The sequence below is a fragment of the Sinocyclocheilus rhinocerous genome, unplaced genomic scaffold (assembly GCF_001515625.1).
Source record: "Sinocyclocheilus rhinocerous isolate Xijiao unplaced genomic scaffold, SAMN03320098_v1.1 scaffold1092, whole genome shotgun sequence".
In the NCBI taxonomy this organism is placed as follows: Eukaryota; Metazoa; Chordata; class Actinopteri; order Cypriniformes; family Cyprinidae; genus Sinocyclocheilus; species Sinocyclocheilus rhinocerous.
The window spans coordinates 17,974-33,792 of NW_015623456.1; the positions used below are offsets into that span (position 1 = coordinate 17,974).

The 15,819-nt window shown below is 44.6% G+C and overlaps 1 protein-coding gene across 5 annotated transcripts in view; it reads right to left on the reverse strand.

Moving 5' to 3' along the window:
- Positions 1–15,819, reverse strand: part of LOC107744492 (apoptosis-resistant E3 ubiquitin protein ligase 1-like) — a 73,457-nt gene that overhangs the window by 2,622 nt on the left and 55,016 nt on the right. For all 5 annotated transcript variants that reach the window (XM_016558449.1, XM_016558367.1, XM_016558206.1 and 2 more), the window contains 6 exons: positions 14,935–15,114; positions 14,401–14,526; positions 13,569–13,698; positions 13,438–13,496; positions 4,691–4,780; positions 688–863 (listed from right to left, as the gene is read on the reverse strand). In XM_016558449.1, the coding sequence (XP_016413935.1) occupies positions 688–863; positions 4,691–4,780; positions 13,438–13,496; positions 13,569–13,698; positions 14,401–14,526; positions 14,935–15,114 (761 nt within the window). The remainder of the gene's footprint in view (positions 1–687; positions 864–4,690; positions 4,781–13,437; positions 13,497–13,568; positions 13,699–14,400; positions 14,527–14,934; positions 15,115–15,819) is intronic.

The following is a 15,819-nucleotide window of genomic DNA, read 5'->3' on the forward strand; positions in this document are numbered from 1 at the left end:
GTTTGTCATTTCTCCGATCACAAATGCAGACTTGGTTTTATGTTTACGCGGCGCGATACGCAACGCAACGCGTATAAAGACAGTATAAGTCATTATAATCTGTAATTATGTCCCCACTGGATGCAACAAATGCCTCGTTTATAATGGGTTTTAATGTTTTTGTCGTGTCGCTCCAGTCGGATAGGGCATCACAGTATGGTAGGGGCGTAACATTTCCGTCACACGCTTGAGGTATTCAGCCAATCACAACACACTGGATAGCTGGCCAATCAGAGCACACCTCGCTTTTCAGACCGATGAGCTTTGTAAAAATCGACGCGTTTCAGAAAGGTGGGGCATAGAGGAGAAACAATAATGTACAGTATGTTGGAAAATAATGTTTTTTGAATCTTAAACCGCATAAACACATTTCTTTACACCAAATACACCAAATAATGTTATTTTTAGCAACATCATATGACCCCTTTAAACATTTTACGTAAAAAAAAAATCATGATATTTCTTGTTAAGTAAATAATGTTTTATTGTTTTAATCAAATGGCAACAAGTGCAAAAACCTTATGATAAATATTATTTATAAAACCATGACAAATTTAAATTAAGAAAATTATAGTTATCACATTTAATTTGGGAATTTGATTTTGGTCCTTCTGTGGAAGTGCAGGGATGTTTGATGTGTGCGCTCACCAGGTGTGTGCAGTGGGCAGTGTGCTGTGTGTGGGAGCTGCTATGATCTGGAAGGAGGGGCAAAGCGTGTTGAAGCCGCCAGGTGGGAGCTGTGAGGAGCCAGTGGTGAACTGCAACAAACGTGCCAATTCTTCCTGTGTGAAGGATGAAACCACTGCCCAGAACCATTTCATTACCTAAACAACAGAAGAATCAGGATGAGCTCACTTTAACACACTTTCATCCCCTGCTCTGATCTCTCAGCATATTATTGTAAAGTCAAACACATTCCAATATCAAGTCATTATATACAAAAATCATAAATATGTACAATTGGATATCATGTAAATGTGAATACAGTGTTGTTAAAATGTCTGCCTCTGGCTGATTTTCCATATTTTCACATTGTCATCATTATATCTTCAAGCAAAACTTATAAGACATAAAAGTGACCAGTCACAAACAAAAATACAACAAGACGTTCAATGCATTAATTAAATTTATGCCAATTTAAATATACAAATTAAATATATGTCTCTGTGAAAAAGTGATTGCCCCCAGGAGTCAATAACTAGTTATACACCCATTAGCATAAATAACTACAACCAAACAGTGCCTGTAGTTAATTATGACATTGTTTACATGCTTTGTTTTTGCAGAACTTTATCACATGCTTTTCTCTGCTCTTCACCAAATCCTTTATGCACCCATCTTTAAATTGGCTGTCTTTTTCTCTTTTAAGCTGTTGTAGCAACATTGAAAGCTTCAATCTCCTCCTCTGAGTGGAAGCTCATGTGATTGCTGCCAGCTCTGCAGGCAGTACAGTCGTTTCTTGTACCAACTGCTTATTTAGGTAAACTGTCTCATAACGTGTAAAGGCTCACAACATATTTTAGTCTGAATATTTGTGCTCCTAATTTATTGCGTGCCATGTGTTTGACACCTGCTTGTTCTATGTAGTCAATGCATTAAGCAATAAAGAAAATGAGCCAAGTCAACTATATGCTTATACGTTTGTTTGTAGCTCTTAATATAAAGCAATCTCACATTCTGGTATGTGAGTCACTTACACATACACACACACCTACACACACACACACACACACACGCGCACACACACACACACGTCTGGTTTGCTATCCTTGTGGGGACTCTCCATAGGCGTAATAGTTTTTCTACTGTACAAACTATTTTCTATTGCCCTACACCAACCCTACACCTAAACCTACCCCCACACACACACACACACACACACACACACACACACACAAACAGGGCACAGCTGCCCTTGAAAAATCCAGAGCAAAGTGTATACAAGAAACATGAACTGACCATGCATGCAGTTTACTAATTGCTTTTGTAGAACAAGAGCAAGCAATAAAGTTGTCTCAAGTTGTTAATAAAAGGATACATGATAAAATTGATTTCTCAACCAAGTAAACCTTAATGGCAGAAAAGGGCCTTGCATCTTTGTCACTTTTCACCAATGATGAGTTCTCTGAGTATCTCTGAACATTAGGATTACAACCCTCATCTGTCATTTATATTGAGAAAATGCTGAAATTTGTTAGGCTGCTGTAAATGGGCTTCTGCTCAATGGCAGCACAACTGCAGTGGATTGCAGCTCTGATAAGAATGTTTGTGCTATTGTGTGTTATTTTAAATATATTGCTGTCCCCTCAGCACAATGAATTTTATTGTTTACATGGTCCATACAATGTTCATAGTCCTCTGTGCACTGTACCCGGTTCCTCCCTGTTTTTGCCTTCCCATCTCCCCCATGACCCCTGCCTGATACGCAGTGAGGAGGGGGGTGGCATTGAAGTCCCTCACTGTTCACGCCTGTTTCACACATACTCCGTCTGCAGTGCGTATGCGGTCCGTGTGCGTTACGTATGCAGTGCAGAAGCAGCACGGACTCATTGTGCTTTCACACAGGACGCGCTTGCAGTCCGCTCCTGATCCGCGGCTGTTTACCACAAACACAACATTTATTCATTATTTTGATTTCAAATCCAAACGTAGTTAGCCTATACTGAAAGTGTTTTTTCAGCATTGTGATCCTCTTTTATCACAGTACAGTTACACAATCTTTCAGACATATTCACGTTTAAACTCAATTAATATAAACAGCGTATTAAATGCATTTGGCTTTTAGATGTGTATATTAAATTGCTCAAGCAAGTGGAAACACATTTGAATACAGCATATAGCTTTCTTGTGTTAGGTTATCACAAATATTTTAAATTAAAACTTACCACTGACAGAAACAGTCGGCTCTCGTGCCTTTTACATTTAAATCTTTATTACAAACAGTCCAGCGGGTCTTAAAGAACTTTGTTTTTCTACCTCCACAAGACACAAGTGCATATGTTGCCTTGTATATCTAAAAGTGCACTTTTATTTGTTTTAAACCTAGCCAAAAAGCCTGTGAAACACAGTAGACTTTAATGATATCTATTTATTGCGAAATTACTACATTTCAGTCTCAATCCATGTTCATTTTTACCGCGAACAAGGGTTGAAGGGTGGAAGATCTTTTGAAAGATTGAGGATGATATTCTGTCTGTTCACTCCGGCAGTGAAGTAGGGCAGCTGGGTTGGAGGTGATGCGCAACCAACATTTTAACACTAGACTCTATATAAATCGGTCTATATAAACTACCAGAACCAAATCGACGAAAACCGACAGCGATGTTGTCGTCTCGCGCCTGGACCAAAAAGCTGCTTTTGAACACACCACACAAACTACAGCTGACTGCAAACTAGCAAGTGCATTTTGTGCTTTCATGTAAAGAATTACCTGTCTATATCAGCAGCTATCAATATTCTATATTCAGCATTTACAAGAAGAAACCGCAAGGACATAAGAGATATACGCAGATATACAAAACGTAAACAAATCAGTGCTTGCTTACCATTTTGAGTATTAGTTATGTTGATAACTTCATTTTAAGCGGCTGATGTTGTTAAGAAAATATTTGCGTATTGGAATGCTTGGGTAAGATAATGTAACATAACAACAGCCTTATGTCTGTGCCGCTTCCGATACCGATTCTGATACCTGGGATTCTGATACCATTGGCTGATACAGATACTGATCCGATACCAGTGCAGTTTTTTTTCTTCTTTTGAATCAATGTGTGTGTGGAACTGATAATCACTCTTTCACAATCGACTAAATACAGACTACTGTAAACACTGCTTTAAAAAGGTCAAGTCAAAAGTGAGTGGATTCTAACTAACTTAAACATCTCTAATTGGCCATTGTGTTCATGCATTAGAATGCAATAGAAACTTTTGACGCTCTTCACAGAGCAGTCACACAAATATGCATGGGAGCATCTGAAAGCAGCCACCTATCAGTGAGCACAGAATTGAGTGTGCACTTGGTACTTACTACCTGTGCTGCAGAAAGGCCGGAATCATTCCGTTTTTAAAATGTGAGACTTGGTACCGAAGTACCAGTACTTTTGACAATATTATTAGTTAGCAAGTTGCTGAATTAACGTTAAGTAAGGCAGCTGCTTACCAGTTCACTGCAAACATTAAAGTAGTTAATAACGTTAGCTAGCTGTTGCAAACACAAGACTAAACAGCGTCATTCAAAATACTTCTCTTAAATCCGACCACTGGACAGAACATTGGGAAACACAACAATATTCACACTGTCAAAAGTAAGCATCCCAGAATGCAAAGTTTTCTGCTACAAACATTATTTGCTTTTTTCTTGTGTGAGAGAAAACAATTACATATTTGAAATAATTTTCTAGGACAACAACAAGATTTTCCAGGATGTATTAGGTTTTTTCTCATTTCTATGTGTTTTCCAGGACTGGAAAATTTGTCATCAATTTTCCAAGTTTTTCAGAACACGTGGGAACCCTACATTGAATGTTTTCTGTCACCTTGGGCTTCTACAACAACATTTATGAAGATGTGTTTGGTAATGCCATGCTTTCTGTATAAACCTATGTTAGGTGCATACCTTTAAAAAAAGAATGAAATACATTAAGTCACTTACCTTTTCTCTGAAGTGCCATGACCCTCCAACAATTACAGCATGAGCTTTAAAGTCTTGCACGTTAATATCTCCTGTACCACACATCAACAACTGGGAAAAAGACAAAACAGTCATACCTTTAACTTTTTAAACATCGACTTTACTTGAGGAGTCTGTAAAAAAACATCCCCTAAGGCTACGTTCGCACACATCATTATTTGTTCTTCAGACATTCCTCATTAAAAGAAAAAAAAAAGTATCATCTGTATGCAATGTGACCCACATTTGGTTTTTGACCACTGAAAATGTGTACAATAAAACAATTTAGTCCTGGAGCCATAGAGACCTCTGGTTGAGTTGACACGGAATGACCCAACTATACTGCTTAAAAAAATTAAGGGATCACTTAATCACAGTATAACACCAAGTCAGTTAAATGTCTCTGGTTACTGTCGTAACCTCGGTTCCCTGAGAGACGGGAATGAGACATGGCGTTAACGCCTTGGGGACTCCCTTCCTTCCTAATCTACCTGAAATCTTATTGCACAACGCCAGTGAAGTTGCAACTCTCACTGGCCAATGCCAGCCAAGACGGCGAATAGGGGCGGGGCCCCCGCCGCTATATAATGTGCCGTATTGGCAGCATAAGCTCAGAATCTTCTGACTGAATCAACAGCACAGCAGACCTGAGCAGTGAACACGGCGGCCTACGCCAAGTCTCGTTCCCGTCTCTCAGGGAACCGAGGTTACAACAGTAACCGGACACGTTCCCTCTCGAGAACGGTCTCTCGACATGGTGTTAACTCCTTGGGGACTGTATAGAACAACGCCGTGGAAGCAGCGAAGTAAAAAGGCTCAGCCTCGGCGGAGCTAACATGAACAGTTCTTGCAAGACATTAAAATTAATCCCCAACCAATCAAATACGACCCTGCGACATGCCTCGAGGGGATTGGATGTAGATTCCCGCTTAGGGATCCAATCAGGTTACTCAGAATCCATGTCCGATGGCAGGTCTCTTATTGAGAGAGAGATGCAGCGCCGTCGCCCTACAAAGGCTAAGACATTATAGTCATATCAAATGCATGCATACAAGTATGTATTATAACAGTGCAACGAAGCATGTGAGCGGCAAGGCCGGGCACAATACTAACAACAATATACACACATAGAGAACGGCCACACCCGGGGCGCCACAGTCTGAATATGACGATGGCCCCGCCCCCGATCCCCCTACACGACCTAGTTGAAACCACCAGCACAGTCAAACGGCTAGTGGTTGCAGGTAGAACCATGGGTCGTACTCACCGACAGGACCTGTGAGGCTAATGACCACACGTCCAAATTGTAGAATCTGGCGAAGGTATTCTGCGAAGACCATCCAGCTGCCAAACAAATATCTTTGATAGAAATGCCCTTAGTCCACACCCACGAGGAGGCAACCGCCCTTGTCGAATGGGCTCTGACACCAATAGGACATTCCCTTCCCCAGCTAGAATATGCCAAGGCAATAGCGTCGACCACCCAATGTGATAGCCGTTGTTTGGAAACAGGCTGTCCTTTGGTGCTGCCTCCGAAGCATACAAACAGCTGCTCAGATTGACGAAACTGAGTCGTGCGGTCGATGTAAACTCGCACCGGACACAACACCTGATTCGGGGCGGCATCCGATGAAGTCTCTGACTCTGGAGTGAAAGCAGTATGCGCCACAAGGCTGAGATAGCTACAACATAAACCATAAGAGTGGAGGGCATACTCATCCATATGTTGTTGCAAAAAATTCAGAATGTCAGATACGGGGCAGTTTTCCGGGTCCTGACCATTCGATTCACACCATCTCTCAAACACTGCCCATTTACAGGCGTACAGGCGTCTCGTAGAAGGGGCTCGCTGCTTGACCGAAGCAAGGGCAAGCAGCAGCACGGTTTTAAGCGAGAGCTCCCTCAAGCCGACAGTCTAAAGTGGCTCGAAGGGCGGGAGGGCTAGCGCCCCCAGCACCAGAGCCAGATCCCAGGATGGCACTGTAGGAGGGCGAGAGGGGCTTAGTCTTCTCGAACCTCTCAAAAATCTGATAACTAGATCGTGTTTTCCCGCTGAGCGCCTGTCGATAGCAGCGTGAAAGGCTGAGATAGCTACAACATAAACCATAAGAGTGGAGGGCATACTCATCCATATGTTGTTGCAAAAAATTCAGAATGTCAGACACGGGGCAGTTTTCCAGGTCCCGACCATTCGATTCACACCATCTCTCAAACACTGCCCATTTACAGGCGTACAGGCGTCTCGTAGAAGGGGCTCGCGCCTCTGTAATCGCGTCCATCACGCGGCGAGACAACAAGGCCGGGTTTACCGGTTCCCACACACCATCCACACCTGAAGTTTCCACCATTCGGGGTTGGGGTGCCATACTGTTCGGCCAGTACGGAGCGACTAATAACACTGACGCCTTCTCCTCTCTGATTTTGTGCAGCACTTGTGACAAAATCTTCAGCGGGGGGAACGCGTACAGACAGGCATTCAGCAACGGCATTGAGATTGCGTCCCCGCCTAGGGGAGAGCGTGACAGAGAGAAGAACAGAGGGCAATGCGTGTTCTCCTCTATCGCGAACAAGTCTACCTCCGCTTTCCCAAACCGTTCCCAGATCAGCCTCACTGTCCCGGGGTTCAGTCTCCATTCTCCGTGAGGAGTCCCGTCCCTCGATAGCATATCCACGCCGCTGTTCAGGCACCCCGGAACATGCGCTGCTCGAATGGAGAGTAGATGGTGATCGGCCCACAGCAAAAGGCGTGCTGCCTGTCTGTAAAGAGCTCTCGAGTGTACTCCGCCCTGGCGGTTTATGTACGATACCACCGACATGTTGTCCGTGCGAATCAACATGTGATGCCCCCGGACTTGCATGAGGAAACTCCGAAGAGCCAAAAAGACCGCTCTCAGCTCGAGGCGATTTATGTGCCACACTCTCTTCGACTCTGTCCAGTAGCCCGAGGCCGGTATGCCGTCGCAATGAGCTCCCCAGCTCGTCGTCGACGCGTCCGTTGTGAGCACTTTCTGCCTTGTGACCAGACCCATCTGGGTGCCGCGTTGGTACAGGTTGGGGTTCCGCCATGGTTTCAGCACGTTCAAGCATCTGCGAGTGACCACAACGCGGGCACGGCCCGTTTTCCAAGCCCTTCCAAGCCATATCTGGAGGGGGCGCATATAGAGCAGACCGAGGTGACACACCGTCGCGGCCGCCGCCATCCGTCCCAAGAGCCTCTGATATTCCTTCAGTGCCACGGGACGGCCCAGCCTGAATGCATTCAACACACATTAAATCTCATATGCGCTCCTGACTCAGACGCGCTCTCATCGAGATCGAGTCCAACTGCACCCCCAGATACATGATTGACTGGCTGGGGCATAACACGCTTTTTTGTTTGTTCACACAGAGACCTAAACTCTCCAGGTGGAGTAACAGAGCGTGTTTGTGGCTGTTGAGCACATCCTCCGATTGGGCCAAGACCAGCCAATCATCCAAATAATTCAATATGCGTATTCCGCTCGCTCTCAGAGGGGAAAGTACCGCATTCACACATTTCGTAAATGTACGCGGCGCCAGCGCTAGCCCGAACGGCATCACCGTGAACTGATACGCTATGCCTTCGAACGCAAATCTCAGAAAGCGCCTGTGACGAGGGGCGATCTGGATATGAAAATATGCGTCCTTCAGGTTCACCAAAATAAACCAATCTCCGGGTCGAATCTACGCGAGTATTAGCTTTAGCGTTGTCATTTTGAAAGCACGCTTGTATAATGCACGGTTGATGGGTCTCAGGTCTAAGATTGAACGGAGACCACCATCTTTCTTTGGAACGACAAAGTACCGGCTGTAAAACCCGCTCTCTCTCTCGCTCGGCAGTACCACTTCTATCGCGCGTTTCGCGAGGAGATTGAGAATTTCTTGCCTCAGCACCGGCTTGTTGTGTGCCGGAACTGTCGACGTGACCACACCATTGAACCGGGGTGGTCTGCGCCGAAACTGAAGCATGTAGCCGTTCTCTATTATGTTCCGCAACCAATCCGAAATGCCCGGAATTGACCGCCATGTGCTCGCAAAAAGACACAGAGGGCGGAGCGCCTCGCCCTCTGAATTCTGAGCAACGCCGCTGTATACCGGGGTCGTGTTCAGAAAGCTCACGGTTATATTAGTGAGGGCCGTGCCTTGCCGATTAACGGGGAGCATGTGAGCCTTGTGCTGAATGTGTGAGCGACACAGACGTGCATATGTGCGAGGTGTCGAGAGTGAGCTGCGGCTGTGGGGGTCCGACAACTGACACAGGGGCGTAAGCATCGCCAGATACACGGGGAAGCTGCAAGCCTGACTCTATTGGCGGTTTCACGGCCGAGTGTGAAGCCACTATCACTGGAGGAGGAGAAAAAAGCTCTTTTTGTGAGGGTGTCACAGACTTTATTGCATTTTGAACATGCACAACACAGATATTCTCATAGTCGCCTGCAACCGCCAAGGGGACTTTGCGAGAACATCTCGCACGCTTCGCAGCGGGCCCGTCGCTCCCCTCCTCTGTACCCTCCTGTTAGGAACGAGGCTTCTGCTCCGACGGAGGAGCTCCCCTGGGACGGCCGCCCTTCTTGAAGCCGTGACGCCCTTTGGTGTCCTCTGCCACAGAGTTTTGGTGCGAACAGAAGGCTCTGGTTCCGGCGCCGATGAAGCGGAAGCAGAGGGGGGCCGGTTGGAAGCAGATGAGGATCTATTACATGCTGGGGGCTGCGCTGCAGCCCGGCGCGGCAGGAAGTGACTCATCGCCTTGGAGCGTTTCTGTGCCTCTGAGAAGCACTCCGCGATAGCCTCCACTGCATCTCCAAAGAAGCCGGATGGAGATACAGGAGCGTTGAGCAGCGCCTTCCTGTCCGCGTTCTTAATTTAACTTAGTTAAATCTTAACTTAGTTAGTGTCAGCCACAGATGCCGGTGGAGCATTACCATGTAGCCCATGCTCTGTCCGATCGCCTGGACCGTCTTCTTTGTGGCTCTAAGTGCAAAATCCATCGTCGCGCGTAGATCCTTAAACGCCTCGGGATCCGCCTCACTCTCTTCCAGGGATTTCAGCAGCTGTGCCTGAAAAACTTGGAGCACTGTCATCGTGTGAAGCGCCGAGATTGCTTCTCCCGAGGCGGCGTACACTTTGTCCGCGACGTGTGCAGTTAGACGGCAGGGCCTTGATGGCAGCGTAGCACCCGCCTTCAGGGAGGCAGAGGAGGGGCAGAGATGCGTGGCGATGGATTCCTCAACGGGCAGAATGCGCGTATATCCTCGGGCTTCGGCCCCGTCAACTTTAGTGAAAATCTCCGACCCGCCAGCGTGAGTGCGAGTCAATTGGGGTGCAGCCCACGCCTTAGCGACCTCGTCGTGCAAGTCGGGGAGGAATGGGGCTCGCTTCCTCGGAGCGGCAGCTCGGCGGCCCGAGTGAAGGAACCACGAATCCCACTTGCTCTTAGCTGGTTCATCGGTGGATTCCCACTCTAGACCGAGATCGCTCACGGCCCTGGTGAGAATCCGGACAAGCTCATCCTGGAACGCGGCATGTCCCTCCACTTCAGAACGCTCCTCTGGAGTGTGGGCCCAGTCCTTCTCGGACGCCGTTAGGGACATCGCCTCATCAAGATCGTCGTCATCCCCCGCCGCACCGAACGAGATCATCTCCGAAGCGCCAGGGGCGGGTCGAAGAGTCTCTTCCGTTTCAAAGGGGGTGGGGGTGAATCGCGCCTTTCTGCGCGGTTGCCCACGTGCGGCTGTCGTCCCACCAGCGGCTCACTGGCAGCGGTGGGACGTTGCCGATAGAAATCACCGAGGGCGATGTTCCTCCGGGCCCTAAGCACCCGCACTGAAAATTCCTCGCAGTGCGGGCAGCCTGACCCGGTGAGTGCTGCATCCGCATGGGCGGGACTCAGGCACAGGATGCAGAACTCTTGAGTGTCCGGGGCCTCGATGGGTCCCGAACACAGCGTGCAAACGTTGGACATGCTGGAACGCTGAGAGGGAAATACGTCTTCCTGTGTCTTCTCCACAGCTGTCTTCGGTAGGATGCGTGAAAGAGGAAGATTCTCAGCTTATGCCGCCAATAAGATTTCAGGTAGGTTAGGAAGGAAGGGAGTCCGCAAGGCGTTAACGCCATGTCGAGAGACTGTTCTCGAGAGGGAACTTCAGGGACAACAATCTGTATGGGATGTGTTTCCCAAAAGCAACTATGGTCACAAGTTTTGTCGTTACCAATAGAGTTCAATGGAATTTACCACAATAATTAGCTAACGATGCTTTTGGGAAACGCAACCCTGGTTAAGAAGCATAAGTGATTGTGAATAAGTTTTACCTGCTTTGGTGCAAATGAAAGTGACAACAGGTAAACTGGAGAAGCAACAGCAAGACAACAACCCAATTAGGAATGGTTTTACAGGTGGTAGACACAAACAATTGCTCTCTCCTTATCCTTCCTGACTGATTTTTTTCTAGTTTTGTGTTTTGTTAGGGTCCTTCTCCCTACTTGTAGCATGTGGCAGTACCTGCAACCCAATCAGGTTGCACAGGTAGTCCAGGATGGCACTTCCATATGTGCCGTCGCAACGAGCTGTAGTGTGTCACCCAGCACAGTCTTAAGAGCATGGAGGAGATACCGGGAAATGGGCTGCTACAAGAGGAGAGCTGGACAGAACAGTAGAAGGGCAATAACCCATGTGGTCTCAAAATTCAAATGTGTGGATACCAGGCTGATATACTTCGCAACAACACAACCTTGTTTCTGCATTGACTTTCAGCATGTTTCCTACATCTGACTTGTTTACATTTTACGTGGTGTGAGAAAAAAGGAAAAAAAGGCAGAAAAGCTATGTGAAATCTGATCAGAGCTGGCATCAGACTGAAAAGGACTTCCAGAAATGAGATCTGAATAGGATTTAAAACCACATATGAATGTATATTGAAACGGATTCATAAAAATCATATTTCATGTGATTTTTTGCCGTTGTCATTTGCTAAATATGATGAGATTATGACCAGATATGCACAATAATCAGATTTGGACAGACAGTCAGAACAAGGCTTAAGAATGAATATTGTGAATGGTTCCAATACTGGAGTCTCAGAACCTAGGTTAAGGTTTGTCCAAGAACTTGTAAGCTTTGATGCAAATTTTTTTTTTGTTTGAAAAAAGTCGTTAAAAGGGTCTGCTAAAGGCTGATTTATACTTCTGCGTCGGACCTATGCTGTAGCCTACGCATAGACGCACACCCATACGCCGTAGCCTGACGTGCACCTCTCCAAAAATCTAACAGCGCGTCAATTCTACGCAGACCGCAAGCGCTGTGATTGGTCTGCAAGAACCCCTCCCTCCATATGAGTATTGAGTTTTGTGTGTGTTTATGTGCACTTTAATATATTTTAATGTTACACCTTCTTATATAAAATTTTTTGCCTGCAAAATCTCGTTAATTTTCCGAAATGTAATTCTGCTATTGTGACCACAACCTAAGACTGGAAACAGAATGATACCAGTTAAAAGAATTGTGTTCCCTCAAGGAAGTATCAGCTAGGGGATGTTTGTGTAACAGCTCATCAAACTGGTTTGAAATCCATAGATATGGTTATTAGGTGGATTTATAACACCAGTGTATGTAAACGTAACTGTGCTTACATAAAGCTATGAAAACTATTGTTATGTGGTCTTTTTTCCAAAAATCCTTAATAACTATATTTAAAGGACCATTGTTAAAACACTTGTTAAAACACACATCATTGAAGGATTTTCAATTCTTCTTTGGTAATTTGCTGTATTGGTGCGTTCAAGTCATGTCGGATAGATCTTATTTACAAGTTGAAAGCACATGAAAGCACACCACAGTCATTATTACGAGTGGGGAAACTCGAAATTTTCTTTAAGCCCTGAGTTTCCGACTTGGGGCGTGTCAGTGAGAAACATAGTGGAATCGATGGATGCAACATCTGCTGTTGACACTACTTATAGGTATTATATATGACAGGATTGTAATATAACAATTAATAACAAGTTTTTGTACGATACAGCTTAAAGTGGCTTCATAAATTATAAAAAATAAAAATAAAAACGCAAAACACACCTGATGCGAATTCTTTGCTTTTCATTTTCCATAAGCAGAGTGAACAAACCGTGCTGTATTTTCTTGTAATTTATTAAAAGAAGGTACACCGCCATCTTGTGCCGACGAAAGTGACTTGAACGCACCTGACATCATAATTACGACTTGTCAACTCGTAAGTACAAACTTCCCAGGAGGACTTGAACGCAGCATATATCTAGGGCATAGGTCTTCAACCCTGCTCCTGGGGACCCGCTGTCCAGCAGAGTTCAGCTCCAACCCTAATAAAACACACCTGAACCAGCTAATCAAGGTCTTCAGAATCACTTGAAAAGTCAGAGGCCAGGTGTGCTGAAGCAGGTTGGAAATAAACTTTGCAGGATGGTGGGTCCCCAGGAGCAGGGTTGAAGACCTATGATGTACTGTGTTACCACAAAATCCAGCAATTAACGATCTGTCCGTCACAGACTGCGTAACCTCACCACTTCCTGAGGATTTTTTTTTCTGCGATTAATAAAATTTTGGTCAACCAAGCCTCTTCTCATCGACTAAAGGTTAGTCGAGTATTAGGGGGCAGCCCAAGTATCGACCCGTCATGGCTGCCATGCCAGAGCCTACAGCCAAGATGGCCACCACTGATCTAGGATTAAAAGTGATTTCTCACCTCCAATTCATTCTCATCAAATATAGCCAGAAGGTTTTCAGGGACCAGTTCATTCAAACCTGAACAGAAGAGGTAATTTAGTTAATTCAAGATTTCATACAGATGTTTAATTAAAGATCATGGGCTCTTACCTTTTAGGAAGTGCTCTACTTCATCTCGCACCTGACTGGCTAGTCTGTACTGGGCCAACAGGTTTAAGTAGTGAATTTTGTTCTCATTGCTCACTGCAATTTGAGCACCACCAGATATCAATTCCACCACCTGTAACATTATTACTATTAGTAAAAGTGTACAACAAAAATTCACCTGTACCTTCAAATAACCCTTAAAGCGGCACTATGTAACTTTTTCTGTGTTCAAAATTTGCAAAATGTATATAATGAGCGAGTACATCATGAATTAATCTTCCAAACCGCGTTTTTGTCTTATTCCGAATCACTACGGTACACTTATACACTTATAATAAGTACTTATATTTGGACTATTGTAGCCTGGTCAGGTCGTCACCGCTGCGGAGTAACACATACCTGCGTGAATCGCCATAGACATAAACTTAGAGAAGTAGCTCCGGTTGGAATGTTCTTCCGCGGGATGTGTGCAGTTCTGTTTATTAACTGCTAGAGTGCCAAAAGTTACATAGTGCTGCTTTAAGACAGGGGTGTCCAAACCTGCTCCTGGAGGCCACTGTCCTACAGAGTTTAGCTCCAACCCTAATTAAAAACACCTGGACCAACTAATCAAAGTCTTTAGACCCACAAGTAATTTCCAGGCAGGTGTGTTGGAGCCAGCTGAAGCTAAACTCTGCAGGACGTTGGCCTTTCAGCAACAGGATTGGACACCCCTGCCTTGCACTTTCATACATATTGTACATGCACTTAACTGTACGATCATATTTGGAATCAAGATTAAAATGAACAGATTTCATTATTGAAATTCATTTTTCATTGAATTAATGATGACTACCTTTTCCAGGTGTCCTGACTTGCTATATTTTTCCTCTGCAAACACCAGGTCCATTTCACTGACATCGTTGTTCAGAATAAAGCATACCTTGGTTTTGTAAAATTCCTCATCATCAGTTTCAAAGTACTGCCAATGCAAAGAAAAACAAAAAGTAAACAAACAAGGAGAGTAAGTGTATTTGCATATCTGCAAAGTTGATGGGGGTTCTGATATTAGAAATAGAACCATATTTAGTTACTATGTTTAATGTTTAGATAAATATCACATTTCAGCCTAAAAAAGTGCTTTTGTGTGTCATATATAATTGGTTTGAACAAAAAGTTCTCAGAAATAAAATCTCATAGAATTTGCATGAATCATGTGAATGGTCTTTTTCAAATGCGACAAGTTTGCGGGCATGCTTTGCAAAATTTGCACGCAAAGATAGGGGACATGACTACTCATAAAATGTGCATACATTTGTAAATGAGGCATGACCTTTATCAGTACAGGTTAAAATGTACATTTATTAGCAGGCTATGAATCAATTGTCACCTTATAGTTCATTCGTAATCCAATTATCTGAGCCAAGAAGGAGCGGGTGAATCGGGCTCGTACCAGCTGCTTGTAGGCCCCACCTAAAGCTGATTCATATAGACATTTCCCCACCACTCGACCTGCAAACTCATACATTTTCACCCTCTGGTGAGGCGGGCGATCAGCGTTTGGGTGGACCTGCCCAAAAAAAAACAGAACAGCTCATTCCAAATCAACTCTTGACCAACATCACAACATTAAAAAGTCAATGTCTATATTACTACAGTACATTTAAAGGTGATGAGTGTAATTTTATCCCTTTTAAAATACTTTATCATATCCCAGCATACAGTGGGTACGGAAAGTATTCAGACCCCCTTAAATTTTTCACTCTTTGTTATATTGCAGCCATTTGCTAAAATCATTTAAGTTAATTTTTTTTCCTCATTAATGTACACACAGCACCCCATATTGACAGAAAAACACAGAATTGTTGACATTTTTGCAAATTTATTAAAAAAGAAAAACTGAAAAATGCTCAGTATTTAGTAGAAGCACCCTTTTGATCTAATACAGCCATGAGTCTTTTTGGGAAAAATGCAACAAGTTTTTCACACCTGGAATTGGGGATCCTCTGTGAATACTTTCCGTACCCACTGTATATACACAGACTAGGGGTTGCACCGACTTATAGACTAGTCGACTTCAATGCTCTGCCATGACGCTTTAAGCTTAACTTCGACTAGTCGCTGGCCCTATAGAGGGCGCAACAGGATAAGAAATCTTTGAAGGACTTCCACATTTACGCTCCGTTTCCAAACAGTTCAAATGACAAATAAATGCATACTCTGAAAGCGCTCCACAAGACGCGTGATTATATTATACTGGATGCTCGAAATTGAA